Raw genomic sequence first — 21,636 nt, 5'->3', positions numbered from 1 at the left:
TTCCTCCTCAACTCTGTCTTAAACCGACCCCCCTTTATTTTGAGGCTGCCAGGAGGAGATTACCAGGAGGAGGAGATTACATAACTGTAACCATCTTCAAGAAGGGTGATAAGTCTGACTCAGTAATTACAGAGGAATTTCCCTGTCGGCCGTAAGGAAGGTCATCAAGATTCCTCCTCAATTCCCTTCTCCCTGTGCCTGAAGAGCTCCTCCCAGAGTCGCAATGCAGATTCCACCCACTGAGGGGTGCACTGGACACGATCTCCACCATGCAGTAAGTACAAGAGAAATGCAGGAACAGCACCAACCCTTGTATAGGGCCCTCTTCGACTTCACAAAGGCCTTTCATACTGTCAGCCATGAGCGATTATGGAGAGTCCTCCTCCATTTTTGCTTCCCTGAAACTGTCCCCATCCTCCACCCTGCTTCACAATGACATGCAAGCTGTGATCCTGACCTACAGATCCACCATAAGCACAATTCACATTCGGACTGGGGTCAAGCAAGGCTTTGTCATTGCACCAAAGCTCTTCTTGATCTTCTGACAATATCTGTGGAGAGAGAACAGAGCTGACGTTTCGAGTCTGGTTGACTCTTTGTCAGAGCGTGGAAGGAAGTCATCCTCGACTCTGAGGGACCGGCGAAGCACACGCAATCTAAACTGTGACCAGCAGGTGGCAGTGATGCCGCTGGGAGAGTTTTATTTTCAGCCCCTCCATGGGTATTTAATAATTTGTATATAAATGCTGGAGTTTATAATCAGTGCTTTAAGAAATGATTCTAACCACTCACCATGACAGCCTGGTCACAGACATTGAGCTGTGGCTCTCCCGGCACCAGGAACGCTTTGTGATTTTGCACAACGTTTGTGATCTTTATCATTGCTGCCTCATATTCCTGGTGGGAAACCCTGCAAGTGGAGAATGACAGTCAGAGAAACCAATCTCAGGGCATTAACTGGGCATTAACAAGGTGTTCTCTGATAAAACTCATCTTCAGACATCAAGACGAGGCTTCATGGCCCAACACGCCTCACAGTGTTTGTTAAACAAGTCTTGCTGAATAATCTCAGCAGCGAGAGGCTGGTCAGTTAACTCTGGATAACTTCTCTTTTTACATGGAGGGCTTTTGGGACATGGGCAGTCCAACCATAAACAGAGTGGAAGCTTGTGAAAGGACAGTGAAGATATCTAATCGAGGGGTTTGGGGTGGTTTATATATAGAATAACAGATACCCGGGAGTGAGTTACAGACTGGAATCTAATCGAGGGGTTCAGGGTGGTTTATATACAGAATAATAGATACCCGGGAGTGAGTTACAGACTGGAATCTAATCGAGGGGTTCAGGGTGGTTTATATATAGAATAACAGATACCCGGGAGTGAGTTACAGACTGGAATCTAATCGAGGGGTTCGGGGTGGTTTATATATAGAATATCAGATACCCGGGAGTGAGTTACAGACTGGAATCTAATCGAGGGGTTTGGGGTGGTTTATATATAGAATAACAGATACCCGGGAGTGAGTTACAGACTGGAATCTAATCGAGGGGTTCAGGGTGGTTTATATATAGAATAACAGATACCCGGGAGTGAGTTACAGACTGGAATCTAATTGAGAGGTTCAGGGTGGTTTATATATAGATTAACAGATACCCGGGAGTGAGTTACAGACCGGAACCTAATCGAGGGGTTCGGGGTGGTTTATATATAGAATAACAGATACCCGGGAGTGAGTTACAGATTGGAATCTAATCGAGGGGTTCAGGGTGGTTTATATATAGAATAACAGATACCCGGGAGTGAGTTATAGGCTGGAATCTAATCGAGAGGTTCGGGGTGGTTTATATATAAAATAACAGATACCCGGGAGTGAGTTATAGACTGGAATCTAATCGAGGGATTTGGGGTGGTTTATATATAAAATAACAGATACCTGGGAGTGAGTTATAGACTGGAATCTAATCGAGGGATTTGGGGTGGTTTATATATAGAATAACAGATACCCGGGAGTGAGTTATAGGCTGGAATCTAATCGAGAGGTTCGGGGTGGTTTATATATAGAATAACAGATACCCGGGAGTGAGTTATAGACTGGAATCTAATCGAGAGGTTCGGGGTGGTTTATATATAAAATAACAGATACCTGGGAGTGAGTTATAGACTGGAATCTAATCGAGGGGTTTGGGGTGGTTTATATATAGAATAACAGATACCCGGGAGGGAGTTACAGACCGGAATCTAATTATTAGCCCTCTATTCATTGATCTATCAAATATTTATCCACCTCCACTTTAAATACTTCTAATGATCCAGCCTCTTTGGGTCAGAGAATTCCAGAGATTCACCACCCTCTGTGAGAAGAAATTTCTACACACTTCAGTTTTAAATGACTGGCTCTTTATCTTGTAGCTATGTCCCCGTGTAGACTCTCCCATTAGTGAAAACATCTCACCATCTACTCTGTCAAGCCCCTTCAGGATCTTATGTTTGAATAAGGTCACCCCTCACTCTTCTAAACTCCATGGAATACAGACCCAGACTATTTCGTCTCTCTTGATAGGACAACTCTCTCATCCCAGGAATTAACCTGGTAAATCTCCTTTGGACTGCCTCCACTGTTACTATATCCTTTTTTAGGTAAGGGGACCAAAACTGTGGCAGTATTCCAAGCGAGGTCTCACCAACACCCTGCACAATTATAACAAAACCTCCCTATTTTTAAACTCCACCCTTTTGCAATAAAGGCCAAAATGCCGTTTGCCTTCTTAACTACTTGTTACACCTGTCTGCTAGCTTTTTGTGATTCATGCACTAGAACACCCAGATCCCTCTACACTTCACTCACCAGCAGTCTCTCCATTTAGATAATAATCTGCCTTTTGATTCCTCTGACGGAAGTGCATGCCATTAAACTCCATTTGTCAGGTTTTCGTCCAGTCTCCCAGTCTATTTCTATCCCATTGCAGAGTCCCAGTATCCTCATCACAATCTGCCCTTCCACCTGTCTTATCATCGGCAAATTTGGAAAGCTTACATTTTGTTCCTTCTTCCAGGTCATTAATGTAAAAAGTGAACAATTGCGGGCCAGGAACTGATCCCTGTGCTACTCCACTAGTTACATCTTTCCACTCTGAAAATGACCCATTTATTTCCAACTCTCTGTTTTCTATGTAACAGCCAGTTTTCAATCCATGCTCACACACTGCCTCCAATTCTATGGGCATTTACTTTATACACCAGCCTCTTATGCGGAACCATGTCAAATGCCTTTTGGAAATTTAAATACACTACATCTCCAGGTTCCCCTCTATTTACTCTCCCTGTTACATCCTCAAAGAATTCCAGCAAGTTTGTCAAACATGATTTATCTTTCATAAAACCATGTTGACTGGGTTTGATTATATTCAGCTTTCCTAAATGATTAGCTATTTCCTCTTTGATTATTGACCCCAGCTTCTTCTCAATAATAATGTCAAATTAACTGGTCTATAGCTCACTGCCTTCTGCCTTTTTCCTTTTTTGAACAAGGGAATCACATCGGCTGTTTTCCAATCTTCTGGTACCCTCCCGAAATTTAGCGAGTTACGAAAAATTTCAAGCAATGGGTCACTATCTCTGCAGCTACTTCCATTAAAACCCTAGTGTGCAGTTCATCGGGTCCTGGCGACTTGTCTGCCTTTAGCCCCTTGACTTTCTCTGATACTCTATCCCTCGTGTTTGGGAATTTTGTAAGTTCTACCATGTTATTTGAAATCAGTCCATCTGATATCTTAGGGATATTTGCAATGTCTTCCACAGTGAAGACTGATGCAAAAAATTTATTTAGCTTATCTGCCATTTCTTTGTTTGCTGTTATCAATCCGCCCACCTCTTTCAGCAGAGGTCCCACAATTACCTGAGCTACTTACTATTTATTTTATTTTTTCTGACCCCCCCATTACCTGATAGGGTATCTCTCTCCAGGGTCCCTCCCAAGGTGGAAGAGCAGAGGTTGGATGGTGTAGTTCTGTTGATCATGTGTCGTGACACCCGTCACATTCTGTCCTGGGCAGAAGTTAATTCCCTGAAATGAAATAAAATACATTTAAGTTTTGGGAAAGATTCTGTCAGAACCGTTTAGTCACCAGTGGACAATGAGAACATGGGGGATCAGGGAATCTTTGGTCGGCATGTGTGAGGCTAGACTAGTGTTTGTTGTCCACCTATCATCGACCTTTGCTAAGGCCGTTTCAGAGGGCAGTTAAGAGCCAACCACACTGCTGTGGATGTGGATCTGGAGTCACATGTAGGTCAGACCAGGTAAGGACTGCAGATATCCTTCTCTACAGGATATTAGTGAACCAGATGGGCTTTTGCAACAATCAACAGTCATCATTAGACTTTTATTAAATTCCAGATTTTTACTGAATTCAAATTGCAGCCATGGTAAGATTTGAACCCTGGTCCCCAAATCTTGCTCCAGGTCTCTGGATGACCAATCCAGTGACAATACCACTACACCATTGACTCTATACTATAGCTGTGACTGCTTGTTTGGAGGAAGGTGCCATTGCACAATGACCTCCTTCCTTTCTGTGTGAAACCTCCAACTCTGACACTATCTGAGCTCATCTCCTTTGCACTCTCATGCCATTTCTGCATCACTGCTTCTGTCAAATGGACTGTCTCAAATTGAAATCTCTACTGCCTCCCGAAGATACACAAGGCAAACACACCCGGCCGTCCCATCATATCGGGCAATGGGACCCTGTGCGAGAACCTCTCCGGCTACGTCGAGGGCATCCTGAAACCCATTGTACAAAGAACCCCCAGCTTTTGTCACGACACTACGGACTTCCTACAGAAACTCAGCACACATGGAGCAGTTGAACCAGGAACACTCCTCGTCACAATGGATGTCTCGGCACTCTACACCAGCATCCCCCACGACGATGGCATTGCTGCAACTGCCTCAGTACTCAACCCCGACAACTGCCAGTTTCCAGGTGCAGTTTTACAACTCATCTGCTTCATCCTGGACCACAATGTCTTCACCTTCAACAACCAGTTCTTCATCCAGACACACGGAACAGCCATGGGGACCAAATTCGCACCTCAATATGCCAACATCTTCATGCACAGGTTTGAACAAGACTTCTTCACCGCACAGGCCCTTCAACCGATGCTATACACTAGATACATCGATGACATTTTCTTCCTTTGGACTCATGGTGAACAATCACTGAAACAACTATATGGTGACATCAACAAGTTCCATCCCACCATCAGACTCACCATGGACTACTCTCCGGAATCGGTTACATTCTTGGACACACGCATCTCCATTAAGGACGGTCACCTCAGCACCTCACTGTACCGCAAGCCCACGGATAACCTCACGATGCTCCACTTCTCCAGCTTCCACCCTAAACACGTTAAAGAAGCCATCCCCTCCGGACAAGCCCTCCGTATACACAGGATCTGCTCGGATGAGGAGGATCTCAACAGACACCTCCAGACGCTGAAAGATGCCCTTATAAGAACAGGATATGGCGCTCGACTCATCGATCGACAGTTTCGACACGCCACAGCCAAAAACCGCACCGACCTCGTCAGAAGACAAACACGGGACACGGTGGACAGAGTACCCTTCGTCGTCCAGTACTTCCCCGGAGTGGAGAGGCTACGACATCTTCTCCGGAGCCTTCAACATGTCATTGATGAAGATGAACATCTCGCCAAGGCCATCCCCACACCCCCACTTCTTGCCTTCAAAAAACTGCACAACCTCAAACAGACCATTGTCCGCAGCAAACTACCCAGCCTTCAGGAGAACAGTGACCACGGCACCACACAACCCTGCCACAGCAACCTCTGCAAGACCTGCCAGATCATCGACACGGATGCCATCATCTCACGTGAGAACACCATCCACCAGGTACACGGTACATACTCTTGCAACTCGGCCAACGTTGTTTACCTGATACGCTGCAGGAAAGGATGTCCCGAGGCATGGTACATTGGGGAGACCATGCAGATGCTATGACAACGGATGAATGAACATTGCTCGACAATCACCAGGCAAGACTGTTCTCTTCCTGTGGGGGAGCACTTCAGCGGTCATGGGCATTCGGCCTCTGATCTTCAGGTAAGCGTTCTCCAAGGTGGCCTTCACGACACACGACAGCGCAGAGTCGCTGAGCAGAGACTGGTAGCCAAGTTCTGCACACATGAGGACGGCCTCAACCGGGATCTTGGGTTTATGTCACACTATCTGTAACCCCCACAATTTGCCTGGACTTGCAAACTCTCACGAACATTCTTGTCTGGAAACAATACACATCTCTTTAACCTGTGCTTAATGCTCCCTCCACTCACATTGTCTGTACCTTTAAGACTTGATCAGCTGTAAAGACTCACATTCCAATCATTATTCATGTAAATTGAGTTTGTGTCTTTGTGCCCTGTTTGTGATCAGAACTCCCACTCTCCTGACGAAGGAACAGCCTGTTCCGAAAACTAGTGGTGTTTGCTACAAATAAACCTGTTGGACTTTAACTTGGTGTTGTGAGACTTCTTACTGTGTTTACCCCAGTCCAACGCCGGCATCTCCACATCAAATGGAAAGGGCAAGTAAATTTTCTGCCTCTCTGGGAGCCTGCAATACCTAGGCTGCAGCTGAGCATAAGTGGGATCCTGGGAATGCTGCAGCCATAAAATCCTGTATAACCCTCATCCGAGCATGAAGTCCAGCTCCACAGAGGACTGCTCTGGCAGAATACTTCCCTAACTTGAGGCATTTGCTACATGAGGGAATTTTCAGGGTTGGTCTCTTTCTAAAGATCTCGTCAGGTTTTGTATTTATTATTTAACTTGACTTTAACCTAACTTGTGGGGTGCTTCTGAGTTAGTCAGTGGTAAATAAGCTGCGTATTGGTGGCAGCTGTTCGGTTAGTTAGAAACTAATCAGCAGGCCCTGAATCAGGGCTTTGGAATTTGAGCTGATATAAATACAGGAGATTTTCTTTATGCACAAAGTAAATTGTTGCATAAGGTTAAATCTCACGGGATCCAGGGTGAGGGAGCTAAGTGGATACAAAATTGGCTTGATGACAGAAGCCAGACGTTGGTTGTCGAGGGTTGTTTTTCAAACTGGAGGCCTGTGACCAGCGGTGTGCATCAGGGATCAGTGCTGGTTCCATTGTTATTTGTCATTTATATTAATGATTTGGATGAGAATATAGGAAGCATGGTTAGTAAGTTTGCAGATGACATCAAGATTGGTGGCTCAGAGGACAATGAAGGAGGTTATCTCTGATTGCAATGGGATCTTGATCAATTGGGCCAGTGGGCTGACGAATGGCAGATGGAGTTTAATGTAGATAAATGCGAGGTGATGCATTTCGGTAGATTGAACCAGGGCAGGACTTACTCAGTTAATGGTAGGGCATTGGGGAGAGATATATAATAAAAAGATCAAGGGGTACAGGTTCATAGCTCCTTGAGGCTGTTTGAGGGTTATTCCACATCTGGCACATGGGAGTCTTTTAAGGAACAGTTGTTAGGGCTGCAGGATAGGCATGTGCCTGTAAAAAAGGATAGGAAGGGTAGGATTCGAGAACCGTGGATAACCAGGGAAATTGAGGGATTGGTCAAAAAGAAAAGAGAGGCGTACGTTAGGTCCAGGCAGCTAAAAACGGAGGGAGCTCTGGAGGAATACAAAGAAAGTAGGAAAGAACTCAAACGAGGAATTAGAAGGGCAAAAAGGGGTCACAAAATGTCCTTGGCAACAGGATTAAGGAGAATCCCAAGGCATTTTATTCATACGTTAGGAACAAAAGGGTTGTCAGGGAAAAAAATCGGACCTCTCAGGGACAAAAGTGGGGAATTATGCTTAGAGCCCAAAGAAGTAGGGGAGATCCTAAATGAATACTTTGCGTCGGTATTCACGAAGGAGGGATGTGTTGACTGGGAGTGTCTCGGAGGGGAGTGTTGACCCGTTAGAGAAAACCTCCATTACAAGGGAGGAAGTGTGAGGTTTGTTAGGGAATATAAAGACTGACAAATCCCCAAGGCCTGATGGAATCTATCCAAGGCTGCTCAGGGAGACGGGAGATGAAATCGCTGGGCCTCTGACGCAAATCTTTGTCTCGTCACTGGACACAGGTGAGGTCCCAGAGGATTGAAGGTTAGCTAATGTGGTCTCATTATTTAAGAAGGGTAGGAAGGATAACCCGGGAAATTATAGGCCGGTGAGCTTGACGTCCGTGGTAGGGAAGTTGTTGGAGAGGATTCTTAGAGATAGGATGTATGCGCATTTAGAAAGGAATAAACTCATTAACGATAGTCAGTATGGTTTTGTGAGAGGGAGGTCATGCCTCACTAACCTGGTGGAGTTTTTTGAAGAAGTGACCAGAATGGTTGATGAGGGAAGGGCCGTGGATGTCGTCTATATGGACTTTAGTAAAGCGTTTGACAAAGTCCCTCATGGTAGGTTGGTGCAATAGGTTGGATCTCATGGGATAAAGGGGGAGGTGGCTAGATGGGTGGAGAACTGGCTTGGTCACAGAAGACAGAGGGTGGTAGTGGAAGGGTCATTTTCCGGCTGGATGCCTGTGACTAGTGGTGTTCCGCAGAGCTCTGTATTGGGACCTCTGCTGTTTGTGATTTGTAGAAACGTTCTGGAAGAAGGTGTAACTGGGGTGACCAGTAAGTTTGCGGACGACACGAAAATGGCAGGACTTGCAGATAGTGAGGAACATTGTCAGAGGCTACAGAAGGATATAGATAGGCTGGAAATTTGGGCAAAGAAATGGCAGATGGAGTTCAATCCAGATGAATGCGAAGTGATGCATTTTGGTAGAACTAACGTAGGGGGGAGCTATACGATAAATGGCAGAACCATAAAGGGTGTAGATATGCAGAGGGACCTGGGTGTGCAAGTCCACAGATCCTTGAAGGTGACGTCACAGGTGGAGAAGGTAGTGAAGAAGGCATATGGCATGCTTGCCTTTATAGGATGGGGCATAGAGTATAAAGGTTGGGGTCTGATGTTGCAGTTGTATAGAACGTTGGTTCGGCCGCATTTGGAATACTGCGCCCAGTTCTGGTCGCCACACTACAGGAAGGACGTGGAGGCTTTAGAGAGAGTGCAGAGGAGGTTTACCAGGATGTTGCCTGGTATGGAAGGGCTTAGTTATGAGGAGAGATTGGGTAAACTGGGGTTGGTCTCACTGGAAAGACGGAGGATGAGGGGTGACCTAATAGAGGTGTATAAAATTATGAAAGGCATAGATAGGGTGAACGGTGGGAAGTTTTTCCCAGGTCGGTGGTGACGTTCATGAGGGGTCATAGGTTCAAAGTGAGGGGGGGGGGAAGGTTTAACACGGATATCAGAAGGACGTATTTTACACAGAGAGTGGTGGGGGCCTGGAATGCGCTGCCAGGCAAGGTGGTGGAGGCGGACACACTGGGAACATTTAAGATTTAACTAGATAGCCACATGAACGGAGTGGGAATGGAGGGATACAAAAGAATGGTCTAGTTTGGACTAGGGAGCGGCATGGGCTTGGAGGGCCGAAGGGTCTGTTCCTGTGCTGTATTGTTCTTTGTTTTGGAGTCACAGGTGGACACTGTGGTGAAGAAGGCATTCAGCATGCTTGGTTCCATTGGTCAGAACATTGAATACCGGAGTTGGGACGTTTTGTTGAAGTTCTACAAGACATTGGTAAGGCCACACTTGGAATACTGTGTACAGTTCTGGTCACCCTATTATAGAAAGGATATTATTAAACTAGAAAGAGTGCAGAAGAGATTTATTACAATACTACCAGGACTTGATGGTTTGAGTTATAAGGAGAGGCTGGATAAACTAGGACTTTTTTCTCTGGAGCATAGAAGGTTGAGGGGTGATCTTATAGAGGTCTATAAAATAATGAGGGGCATAGATCAGCTAGATAGTCAATATCTTTTCCCAAAGGTAGGGGAGTCTAAAACTAGAGGGCATAGGTTTAAGGTGAGAGGGGAGAGATACAAAAGTGTCCAGGGGGACAATTTTTTCACACAAAGGGTGGTGAGTATCTGGAACAAGCTGCCAGAGGTAGTAGTAGAGGCGGGTACAATTTTGTCTTTTAAAAAGCATTTAGACAGTTAAATGGGTAAGATGGGTATAGAGGGATATGGGCCAAATGCGGGCAATTGGGACTAACTTTGGGGTTTAAAAAAAAGGCTGGCATGGACAAGTTGGGCCGAGGGGCCTGTTTCCATGCAGTAAACCTCTATGACTCTAAGTGGCATGCAATCCAGCTTGATGGAGCATGCTGTGACAAAATGACTGACTTTACTTGGGGACTCAGTTGCACTGAGGGAAGAGGTACTGATTTGGCCTGAGTGGCTGAGAATGGGAGTGGGAGACAGTAAAACCCGAGACGTGAAGTGCAGAGGTATTAATGAAGCATGTGGATGGGAGGGAATTTAAATTCTGACTGCAAAAGTGTAAATACTGCCTTCAAATTCGAGCTCCACTAGTTAAACTATGGGATTGGGGGTGATCTAGGAAATTGGATCAGGAATTGGCTAGCGGATAGGAAACAGAGGGTGGTGGTGGTTGATAGTAAATATTCATCATGGAGTGCAGTTACAAGTGGTGTACCTCAAGGATCTGTTTTGGGGCCACTGCTGTTTGTAATATTTATTAATGATCTGGATGAGGGTATAGTTGGGTGGATTAGCAAATTTGCTGATGACACCAAAGTCGGTGGTGTGGTAGACAGTGAGGAAGGGTGTCGTAGTTTGCAGGAAGACTTAGACAGGTTGCAAAGTTGGGCCGAGAGGTGGCGGATGGAGTTTAATGCGGAGAAGTGTGAGGTAATTCACTTTGGTAGGAATAACAGATGTGTTGAGTATAGGGCTAACGGGAGGACTTTGAATAGTGTGGAGGAGCAGAGGGATCTAGGTGTATGTGTGCATAGATCCCTGAAAGTTGGGAATCAAGTAGATAAGGTTGTTAAGAAGGCATATGGTGTCTTGGCGTTTATTGGTAGGGGGATTGAATTTAGGAGTCGTAGCGTTATGTTGCAACTGTACACAACTCTGGTGCGGCCGCACTTGGAGTACTGTGTGCAGTTCTGGTCCCCACATTACAGGAAGGATGTGGAGGCTTTGGAGAGGGTGCAGAGGAGGTTTACCAGGATGTTGCCTGGTATGGAGGGGAGATCCTATGAGGAGAGGCTGAGGGATTTGGGATTGTTTTCGCTGGAAAGGCGGCGGCTAAGAGGGGATCTTATTGAAACATATAAGATGATTAGAGGTTTAGATAGGGTGGATAGTGATAGCCTTTTTCCTCTGATGGAGAAATCCAGCACGAGGGGGCATGGCTTTAAATTGAGGGGGGGTAGTTATAGAACCGATGTCAGGGGTAGGTTCTTTACCCAGAGGGTGGTGAGGGATTGGAATGCCCTGCCAGCATCAGTAGTAAATGCGCCTAGTTTGGGGGCGTTTAAGAGATCCGTAGATAGGTTCATGGACGAAAAGAAATTGGTTTAGGTTGGAGGGTCACAGTTTTGTTTTTTTTTTAACTGGTCGGTGCAACATCGTGGGCCGAAGGGCCTGTTCTGCGCTGTAATGTTCTATGTTCTATGTTCTATGATATCCCTACAAATAAAGACATTCATTACCTAATTTTAAAAAATAATTTATTCACGGGCAGCATGGTGGCATAATGGTCAGCACTGCTGCCTCTCAGCACCAGGGACCTGGGTTCAATTCCGGCCTTGGGTCACTGTCTGTGTGGAGTTTGCACATTCTCTCTGTGTTTGTGTGGGTTTCCTCCGGGTGCTCCGGTTTCCTCCCACAGTCCAAAGATTTGTGGGTTAGGTTGATTGGTCATGCTAAAATTGCCCTTAGTGTCAGGGGGGTGAGGAGGGTAAATACATGGGATTACAGATTGGGGCTGGGTGGGATTATTGTCGGTGCAGATTTGATGGACTGAATGGCTTCTTTATGCACTGTTGGGATTCTATGACTAAGATATGGCAGAGCAGGTTGTGTTTGAACTGCAGAATGTCAGAGTTTGTGGAAGGTGATAATGTCCTGGGCAAACACGTCTGCAATAATTTCTCCATCTCAAATCTTTCCAGTTGAAATGTAATTGAACTGGACTGACTGACACTAAAGGGATCGGCAGGAAATTCTGGACAGTTTTATTCAGAATATGTCACACCCAGAGTAAGGGAGGATCTGACTGATTGGGAGCTGGGTAATGGAAAGCTAGTGGCTTTTGCTAACAAATAAACCTGTTGAACTTTAATCTGGTGTTGTGAGACTTCTTAATGGGGAGTTGACCAGATTTCCACACTGAATGTGGTTCCAGCAGCAAGTGCAGCAAAGTGATCAAGCGCAAAAACCTTGGCTGATTTCCATTTCCTCGAACCCAGGGCACACTGGACAGTAATCAGGAGCAGGAATCTTCACTGGGGATTTCTATTCTCTCTCCAACCCAGAGTCACTGGACAGTAATCAGGAGCAGGAATCTTCACTGGGGATTTCTATTCTCTCTCCAACCCAGAGTCACTGGACAGTGAGCAGCAGCCCAGATTGATTTCTCTCTAACACAGGGATCATTGAATGGTGATTGGGAGGATGAACCCTGGTTGATTACCCTCCTCTAACCCAAGGATCATTGGACAATGATCAGAAGTGGGAACCTGAGGGAATAGGGAACTTATTTCCCTTTTCTCTAAGCTGGGGTAAATGGAATGAATTGTAGAAAAGAAAGCTGTCATTAATGTTCCAGAATGTTGGTGCTGAATTGATATTGGCAACACAACATGGAACATGAGATAATGGGGGAGATTTCTAGCACAGGTGAATGCAGAGCTCCACTGGGACTCATAGAGTTTTACAGCATAGAAAGAGGCCCTTCAACCCATCACGTTTGTGCTAGACATCAAGCACCAATCTATTCTAATCCCATTTTCCAGCTGATTTGAATTGATTATGCTATTGTGTTTCTGAATGTTTCTTCAGTGTTGAGGCTTCCTGGCTCCACCGCCCTTTCAGGCAGCGAGTTCCAGATTCCCACCACCCTCTGGGTGGAAATGTTTTCCTCAAGTCCCCTCTAAATCTCCTGCCCCTTACTTTAAATCTATGCCCCCGGTTATCGACCTCTCTACTAAGGGGAAACCTTTCTTCCCATCTATGTCCCTCATAATATTATTCAACTGTTCCAAGATCTCGCCAAGATGGGAACATTATGAATAAAAGCGAGAGCAGACCTTATGGCCCTCATTCTGCCCTACCATTCGATAAGATCATGGCTGATCTTAGGCATCAACTGCACTTTCCCACCTGCTCCCTATCTATCTCGATTCCTTGAGAGACCAAATCTCTGTCTATCCCAGCCTTAAATATATTCAACAATGGAGCATCCATAATTCTCTGAGGTAAAGAATTCCAACGGTTCACAACCCTTTGAGTGAAAAGATTTCTCCTCATTTCAGTCCTAAATGATCAGCCCCTGATCCTGAGACTGTGCCCTCGTGTTCCAGATTCCCCAGTTAGGAGGAAACAACCTTTCAGTGTCCATCCTGTCGAACCACATCCTAATTTTGAATGTTTTAATGAGGTCACTTCTCCTTCCTCCATTGACCCAACTGACTTGGCCTCTCATCATGAGACAGCTCTCAACTCTGAGGCCGATCGAGTGAAGCTTTGCTGTACCGCCTCCAATACAAGTATATCCTTCCTTAATTATGGAGACTAAAATTGCAAAGAGTATTCAAGATGTCGGGCGGCATTTTCCAGCTGCACTCGCCCCGACTCTGGAAAATCCCACCGAGTTCAATGGATCTTTCCACAGTCTGTCCTTCGCTTGCTCCAATTCCCATGGCGGGCGGAATGGGAAAATACATCCCCTGGTCTCAACAAAGCTCTGTATAATTGTAGAAAGTTGTATTTATTCTTGGACTCTAATTCTCTTTCAATAAAGGCATTTTAGTCTCTTGAGGATCTCCAATACCTTTTCTCTGCTGGTATTAATTACCTGAATTTCCTCACCATTACTAGCCTCTAGATTACCCTCTATTTCTGGGATATAATTTCCCCTGTAAAGAGACACAAAATACTTGTTGACTATCTCTACTGTTTCACCATTCCCTGTGTTAATTTCTCTGCTTCTAAAGGACCAACATGTACTTTCGCTTCTCTCTTCCATTCTCTTTCTGTTTCCTGGCTGGTCCACATTCTCGAATCTCAGCCAGCAGCAGCAGAAACACAAAAATAGTTCATTATCTTCTGTTGTTGGTGGGATCTTGTTGCACATGGACGAGTTCTCACTTTAACTGAGTTGCTCATTGTAGAGAACATGATTCTGAGAGATAGGATAAGGCAATATATTATATTGAGATTTCTCTTTCTTTCTCTCTGGCAGTATTCAGTGTGCGTGGGCTTTATCTCCTTTTCATCCCCTTTGTCCTCTTATTATCAAGCCTGTTTCCCAGTGCGTTCCCTGCTCCTGCTTCATAGAACATAGAACATTACAGCGCAGTACAGGCCCTTCGGCCCTCGATGTTGCGCCGACCAGTGAAACCAATCTAAAGCCCATCTAATCTACACTATTCCAATATCATCCATATGTTCATCCAATGACCATTTAAATGCCCTTAATGTTGGCGAGTCCACTACCGTTGCAGGCAGGGCATTCCACGCCCTTACTACTCTGAGTAAAGAACCTACCTCTGACATCTGTCCTATATCTATCATCCCTCAATTTAAAGCTATGTCCCCTCGTGCTAGCTATCCCCATCCGAGGAAAAAGGCTCTCACTATCCACCCTATCTAATCCTCTGATCATCTTGTATGCCTCTATTAAGTCACCTCTTAACCTTCTTCTCTCTAACGAAAACAATATCAAGTCCCTCAGCGTTTCCTCATAAGACAGTCCCACCATACCAGGCAACATCCTGGTAAATCTCCTCTGCACCCTTTCCAATGCTTCCACATCCTTCCTATAATGCGGTGAGCAGAACTGTACGCAATACTCCAAGTGCAGCTGCACTAGAGTTTTGTACAGCTGCAACATGACCTCATGGCTCCGAAACTCAATCCCTCTACCAATAAAAGCTAACACTCCGTACGCCTTCTTAACAACCCTATCAACCTGGGTGCCAACTTTCAGGGATCTATGCACATGGACACCGAGATATCTCTGCTCATCCACACTACCAAGTATCTTACCATTAGCTGAGTACTCTGCAATCCTGTTACTCCTTCCAAAGTGAATCACCTCACACTTTTCCGCATTGAACTCCATTTGCCACCTCTCAGCCCAGCACTGCAGCTTATATATGTCCCTCTGTAACGTGCAACAACCTTCCGCACTGTCCACAGATCCACCGACTTTAGTGTCATCCGCAAATTTACTAACCCATCCTTCTACGCCCTCATCCAGGTCATTTATAAAAATGACAAACAGCAGTGGCACCAAAACAGGTCCTTGCGGTACACCACTAGTAACTGAACTCCAGGATGAACATTTCCCATCAACCACCACCCTCTGTCTTCTTACAGCTAGTAAGAAGTTTAACAACAACCAGGTTAAAGTCCAACAGGTTTATTTGGTAGCAAAAGCCACACAAGCTTTCGGAGCTCTAAGCTCCTTCTTCAGGTGAGTGGGAATTCTGTTCACAAACAGGGCATTAAAGACACAGACTCAATTTACATGAATAATGGTTGGAATGCGAATACTTACAGCTAATCAAGTCTTTAAGATACAAACAACGTGAGTGGAGAGAGCATCAAGACAGGCTAAAAAGATGTGTATTGTCTCCAGACAAGACAGCCAGTGAAACTCTGCAGGTCCAGGCAAGCTGTGGGGGTTACAAATAGTGTGACATGAACCCAATATCCCGGTTGAGGCCGTCCTCGTGTGTGCTCTCTCCACTCACGTTGTTTGTATCTTAAAGGCTTGATTAGCTGTAAGTATTCGCATTCCAACCATTATTCATGTAAATTGAGTCTGTGTCTTTATATGCCCTGTTTGTGAACAGAATTCCCACTCACCTGAAGAAGGGGCTTGGAGCTCCGAAAGCTTGTGTGGCTTTTGCTACCAAATAAACCTGTTGGACTTTAACCTGGTGCTGTTAAACTTCTTACTGTGTTTACCCCAGTCCAACGCCGGCATCTCCACATCATTCTTACAGCTAGCCAATTCCTGATCCAAACCGCTAAATCACCCTCAATCTCATGCCTTCGTATCTTCTGTAATAGCTTACCGTGGGGAACCTTATCAAACGCTTTACTGAAATCCATATACACCACATCAACTGCTTTACCCTCATCCACCTCTTTGGTCACCTTCTCAAAGAACTCAATAAGGTTTGTGAGGCACGACCTACCCTTCACAAAACCGTGCTGACTATCCCTAATCAAATTATTCCATTCTAGATGATTATAAATCCTATCTCTTATAATCCTTTCCAAAACTTTGCCCACAGCAGAAGTAAGGCTCACCGGTCTATAATTACCAGGGTTGTCTCTACTCCCCTTCTTGAACAAGGGGACAACATTTGCTATCCTCCAGTCTTCTGGCACTATTCCTGTCGACAATGACGACATAAAGATCAAAGCCAAAGGCTCTGAAATCTCCTCCCTAGCCTCCCAGAGAATCCTGGGATAAATCCCATCCGGCCCAGGGGACTTTTCTATTTTCACACTTTCCGGAATTGCTAACACTTCCTCCTTATGAACCTCAATCCCGTCTAGTCCAATAGCCTGTATCTCAGTATTCCCCTCGACAACCTTGTCTTTTTCCTGTGTGATTATGGACGAAAAATATTCATTTAGCGCCTCTCCTATCTCTTCAGACTCCACGCACAACTTCCCACTACTGTCCTTGACTGGCCCTAATCTTACCCTAGTCATTCTTTTATTCCTGACATACCTATAGAAGGCTTTAGGGCTTTCCTTGATCCTACCTGCCAAAGGCTTCTCATGTCCCCTCCTGACTCCTCTTAACTCTCTCTTTAGGTCCTTCCTGACTAACTTGTAACTCTCAAGCGCCCTAAGTGAGCCTTCACGTCTCATATTTACATAAGTCTCCTTCTTCCTCTTCACAAGAGATTCAACTTCTTTAGTAAACCACGGTTCCCTCGCTCGACCACTTCCTCCCTGCCTGACAGGTACATACTTATCAAGGACACCCAGTAGCTGTTCCTTGAACAAGCTCCACATTTCAATTGTGCCCATCCCCTGCAGTTTCCTTCCCCAACCTATGCATTCTAAATCTCGCCTAATCGCATCATAATTTCCTTTCCCCCAGCTATAACTCTTGCCCTTCGGTATATACCTATTCCTTTCCATCGCTAAAGTAAACGTAACCGAATTGTGGTCACTATCACCAAAGTGCTCCCCTACCTCCAAATCTAACACCTGGTCTGGTTCATTACCCAGTACCAAATCCAATGTGGCCTCGCCTCTTGTTGGCCTATCTACATACTGTGTCAGGAAACCCTCCTGCACACATTGGACAAAAACTGATCCATCTAATGTACTCGAAGCATTTCCAGTCAATATTTGTAAAGTTAAAGTCCCCCATAACAACTACCCTGTTACTTTCGCTCCTACCCAGAATCATCCTTGCAATCCTTTCCTCTACATCTCTGGAACTTTTCGGAGACCTATAGAAAACTCCCAACAGGGTGACCTCTCCTTTCCTGTTTCTAACCTCAGCCCATACTACCTCAGTAGACGAGTCCTCATCAAACGTCCTTTCTGCCACCGTAATACTGTCCTTGACTAACAATGCCACACCTCCCCCTCTTTTACCACCTTCCCTGCTCTTACTGAAACATCTAAACCCCGGAACCTGCAACAACCATTCCTGTCCCTGCTCTATCCATGTCTCCGAGATGGCCACAACAGCGAAGCCCCAGGTACCAACCCATGCTGCAAGTTCACCCACCTTATTCCGGATGCTCCTGGCATTGAAGTAGACACACTTCAAACCACCTTCCTGCCTACCAGTACACTCCTGCGACGCTGAAACCTTATCCATGACCTCACTACTCTCAACCTCCTGTACACTGGAGCTACAATTCAGGTACCCACACCCTGCTGAATTAGTTTAAACCCTCCCGAAGAGCATTTGCAAATTTCCCCCCCAGGATATTGGTACCCCTCTGGTTCAGGTGTAGACCATCCCGTTTGTAGAGGTCCCACCTACCCCAGAATGAGCCCCAATTGTCCAGGTATCTGAATCCCTCCCTCCTGCACCATCCCTGTAGCCATGTGTTCAACTGCTCTCTCTCCCTATTCCTCTCCTCACTATCACGTGGTACGGGTAACAAACCAGAGATAACAACTCTGTTTCTTCTAGCCCTAAGCTTCCACCCTAACTCCCTGAATTCAGTCTATGGAGGATCTCACCTGCTGCAATTCCTCCCAGGAGTTAGTCCATGTCCAGTAATGTGCCTTGTACAGTCCGAGCCGCACAGCCATCAGTTCATTCCCTCGGTAATAAAACACTGGCCTGTAGAGTGAGAAAGCAGAAGCTGCAATAAAACTCAGCAACAAAATCCTCATCATATAACTCACATTTTACCAGAAGATAGACAGTGAAATCCAGAATTAAATTAACTCTGAAACGACTGATACTTCAGGAGGGAGGGAGGGAGAATATAATCTCTGTAATTCTGTGAAAAATTTAATTTCCAGGATCTGGATTGAAATTCAGATCAGACCAAAGAGACCACTATCACCTCAGGAGTCTGGCCTACAATCAGTCTGGCCAAAGTGGCCTATATCAAATCTAGCAATCCATACCTGTCCTGGGAGTGTTTGATGGGGACAGTGTAGAGGGAGCTTTACTCTGTACCTAACCCCGTGCTGTACCTGTCCTGTGAGTGTTTGATGGGGACAGTGTAGAGGGAGCTTTACTCTGTATCTATCCCCGTGCTGTCCCTGTCCTGGGAGTGTTTGATGGGGGACAGTGTAGAGGGAGCTTTACTCTGTATCTAACCCCGTGCTGTACCTGTCCTGGGAGTGTTTGATGGGGACAGTGTAGAGGGAGCTTTACTCTGGATCTAACCACGTGCTGTACCTGTCCTGGGAGTGTTTGATGGGGACAGTGTAGAGGGAGCTTTACTCTGTATCTAACCACGTGCTGTACCTGTCCTGGGAGTGTTTGATGGGGACAGTGTAGAGGGAGCTTTACTCTGTATCTAACCCCGTGCTGTACCTGTCCTGGGAGTGTTTGATGGGGACAGTGTAGAGGGAGCTTTACGCTGTATCTAACCCCGTGCTGTACCTGTCCTGGGAGTGTTTGATGGGGGGTGGACAGTGTAGAGGGAGCTTTAGTCTGTATCTAAACCGTGCTGTACCTGTCCTGGGAGTGTTTGATGGGGGACAGTGTAGAGGGAGCTTTACTCTGTATCTAACCCATTCTGTACCTGTCCTGGGAGTGTTTGATGGGGGGGGGGGACAGTGTAGAGGGAGCTTTAGTCTGTATCTAAACCGTGCTGTACCTGTCCTGGGAGTGTTTGATGGGGGACAGTGTAGAGGGAGCTTTACTCTGTACCTAACGCCGTGCTGTACCTGTCCTGGGAGTGTTTGATGGGGGACAGTGTAGAGGGAGCTTTACTCTGTATCTAACCTGTGCTGTACCTGACCTGGGAGTGTTTGATGGGGGGGGGGGGGACAGTGTAGAGGGAGCTTTACTCTGTATCTAACCCCGTGCTGTACCTGTCCTGGGAGTGTTTGATGGGGGACAGTGTAGAGGGAGCTTTACTCTGTATCTAACCCCGTGCTGTACCTGTCCTGGGAGTGTTTGATGGGGACAGTGTAGAGGGAGCTTTACTCTGTATCTAAACTGTGCTGTACCTGTCCTGGGAGTGTTTTATGGGGGACAGTGTAGAGGGAGCTTTACTCTGTATCTAACCCCGTGCTGTACCTGTCCTGTGAGTGTTTGATGGGGACAGTGTAGAGGGAGCTTTACTCTGTATCTAACCCGTGCTGTACCTGTCCTGTGAGTGTTTGATGGGGACAGTGTTGAGGGAGCTTTACTCTGTATCTAACCCGTGCTGTACCTGTCCTGGGAGTGTTTGATGGGGGGGGACAGTGTAGAGGGAGCTTTACTCTGTATCTAACCCCGTGCTGTACCTGTCCTGGGAGTGTTTGATGGGGGACAGTGTCGAGGGAGCTTTACTCTGTATCTAACCCCGTGCTGTACCTGTCCTGGGAGTGTTTGATGGGGGACAGTGTAGAGGGAGCTTTACTCTGTACCTAACCCCATGCTGTACCTGTCCTGGGAGTGTTTGATGGGGGACAGTGTAGAGGGAGCTTTACTCTGTATCTAACCCGTGCTGTACCTGACCTGGGAGTGTTTGATGGGGGGGGGGGGACAGTGTAGAGGGAGCTTTACTCTGTATCTAACCCGTGCTGTACCTGTCCTGGGAGTGTTTGATGGGGGGGGACAGTGTAGAGGGAGCTTTACTCTGTATCTAACCCCGTGCTGTACCTGTCCTGGGAGTGTTTGATGGGGGACAGTGTAGAGGGAGCTTTACTCTGTATCTAACCCCGTGCTGTACCTGTCCTGGGAGTGTTTGATGGGGACAGTGTAGAGGGAGCTTTACTCAGTATCTAACCCCGTGCTGTACCGGTCCTGGGAGTGTTTGATGGGGACAGTGTAGAGGGAGCTTTACTCTGTATCTAACCCTGTGCTGTAGCTGTCCTGGGAGTGTTCGATGGGGGACAGTGTAGAGGGAGCTTTAGTCTGTATCCAACCCGTGCTGTACCTGTCCTGTGAGTGTTTGATGGGGGGGGGGGACAGTGGAGAGGGAGCTTTACTGTGTATCTAACCCCGTGGTGTACCTGTCCTGGGAGTGTTTGATGGGGGACAGTGTAGAGGGAGCTTTACGCTGTATCTAACCCCGTTCTGTACCTGTCCTGGGAGTGTTTGATGGGGGGGGGGACAGTGTAGAGGGAGCTTTACGCTGTATGTACATGATCTGGAATGTCTGATTCTGACCTCAGTGTTACAGTGGAAAGTTTTCTCTCGGGTTTCAGGCTCTAACAGTTCTCCCCACAATGGACAGCTATCATTTTTGAGAAGATAAATATCCCACTCTCCTCCCTGAGTCAAACTTGTACCTGCTGATAATTTTATTCTGCAACAGCACTGGTGAAAGGTCAATCCCGTCCAGTTGCCGGTCAGTAGGTGGTTGGAGTCCAGCCAGGGTCAGGCTGGTTGTAAACAGATCCATGACAGTGCCCAGCTGGTGACTGATCTGTGACCACAAAACAAACATCAGTTCCAAGACTCCAGATTGAAATTTAAGCCTTTCTCTGTGGTGAGCTTGGTGTCAGAGGGACATTTATTGGGTGGGATTGTACAGCCATCCTCCTCCAGCCCAAAGTCCATGGCAGGAGATCAGGTGCTGACCTTCCAGCTCTGCTGCCGAGTCAGGATGCCAGTGTCGGGCCGGGGACTTGCCACACAGCAAGCCTTAAAATAAACCCCGTCGCAGCTGCTTGCGGACTTCCCAGTGTCTCCTCAATGTCTGATTGAGGGACATGACATCAGGAGAATGGGGGGAAGGATAACGTGTGCGTACCCTCCCTTGCTACTGACACTCCTCCCCAGTGTGAGTACCATGAGTCT

At 46.4% G+C, this 21,636-nt stretch overlaps 1 protein-coding gene and 1 long non-coding RNA gene across 5 annotated transcripts in view; one reads left to right on the top strand and one right to left on the bottom strand.

Annotated features, from left to right (window-relative positions):
• The window catches only part of galns (galactosamine (N-acetyl)-6-sulfatase), a 108,375-nt gene that overhangs the window by 4,292 nt on the left and 82,447 nt on the right, over positions 1–21,636 (bottom strand). For 2 of the 3 annotated variants that reach the window (XM_078210490.1, XM_078210492.1), the window contains 4 exons: positions 21,126–21,262; positions 18,405–18,507; positions 3,944–4,065; positions 793–910 (listed from right to left, as the gene is read on the bottom strand). In XM_078210490.1, coding sequence (XP_078066616.1) covers positions 793–910; positions 3,944–4,065; positions 18,405–18,507; positions 21,126–21,262 — 480 coding nt within the window. Of the gene's footprint in view, positions 1–792; positions 911–3,943; positions 4,066–14,021; positions 14,084–18,404; positions 18,508–21,125; positions 21,263–21,636 lie in introns of those variants that run through there. The other variant, XM_078210491.1, reaches the window with a different exon arrangement.
• Positions 21,231–21,636, top strand: part of LOC144492452 (uncharacterized) — a 45,287-nt gene continuing 44,881 nt past the window's right edge. The window contains exon 1 of one of the 2 annotated variants that reach the window (XR_013497593.1): positions 21,231–21,619. This is a non-coding gene — a long non-coding RNA (uncharacterized LOC144492452). The remainder of the gene's footprint in view (positions 21,620–21,636) is intronic. The other variant, XR_013497592.1, reaches the window with a different exon arrangement.

The sequence above is a fragment of the Mustelus asterias genome, chromosome 4, assembly GCF_964213995.1.
Source record: "Mustelus asterias chromosome 4, sMusAst1.hap1.1, whole genome shotgun sequence".
NCBI classification, from domain to species: domain Eukaryota; kingdom Metazoa; phylum Chordata; class Chondrichthyes; order Carcharhiniformes; family Triakidae; genus Mustelus; species Mustelus asterias.
The sequence above is the reverse complement of the archived record's forward strand: the minus strand, read 5'-3'. Positions and strand labels throughout refer to the sequence as shown.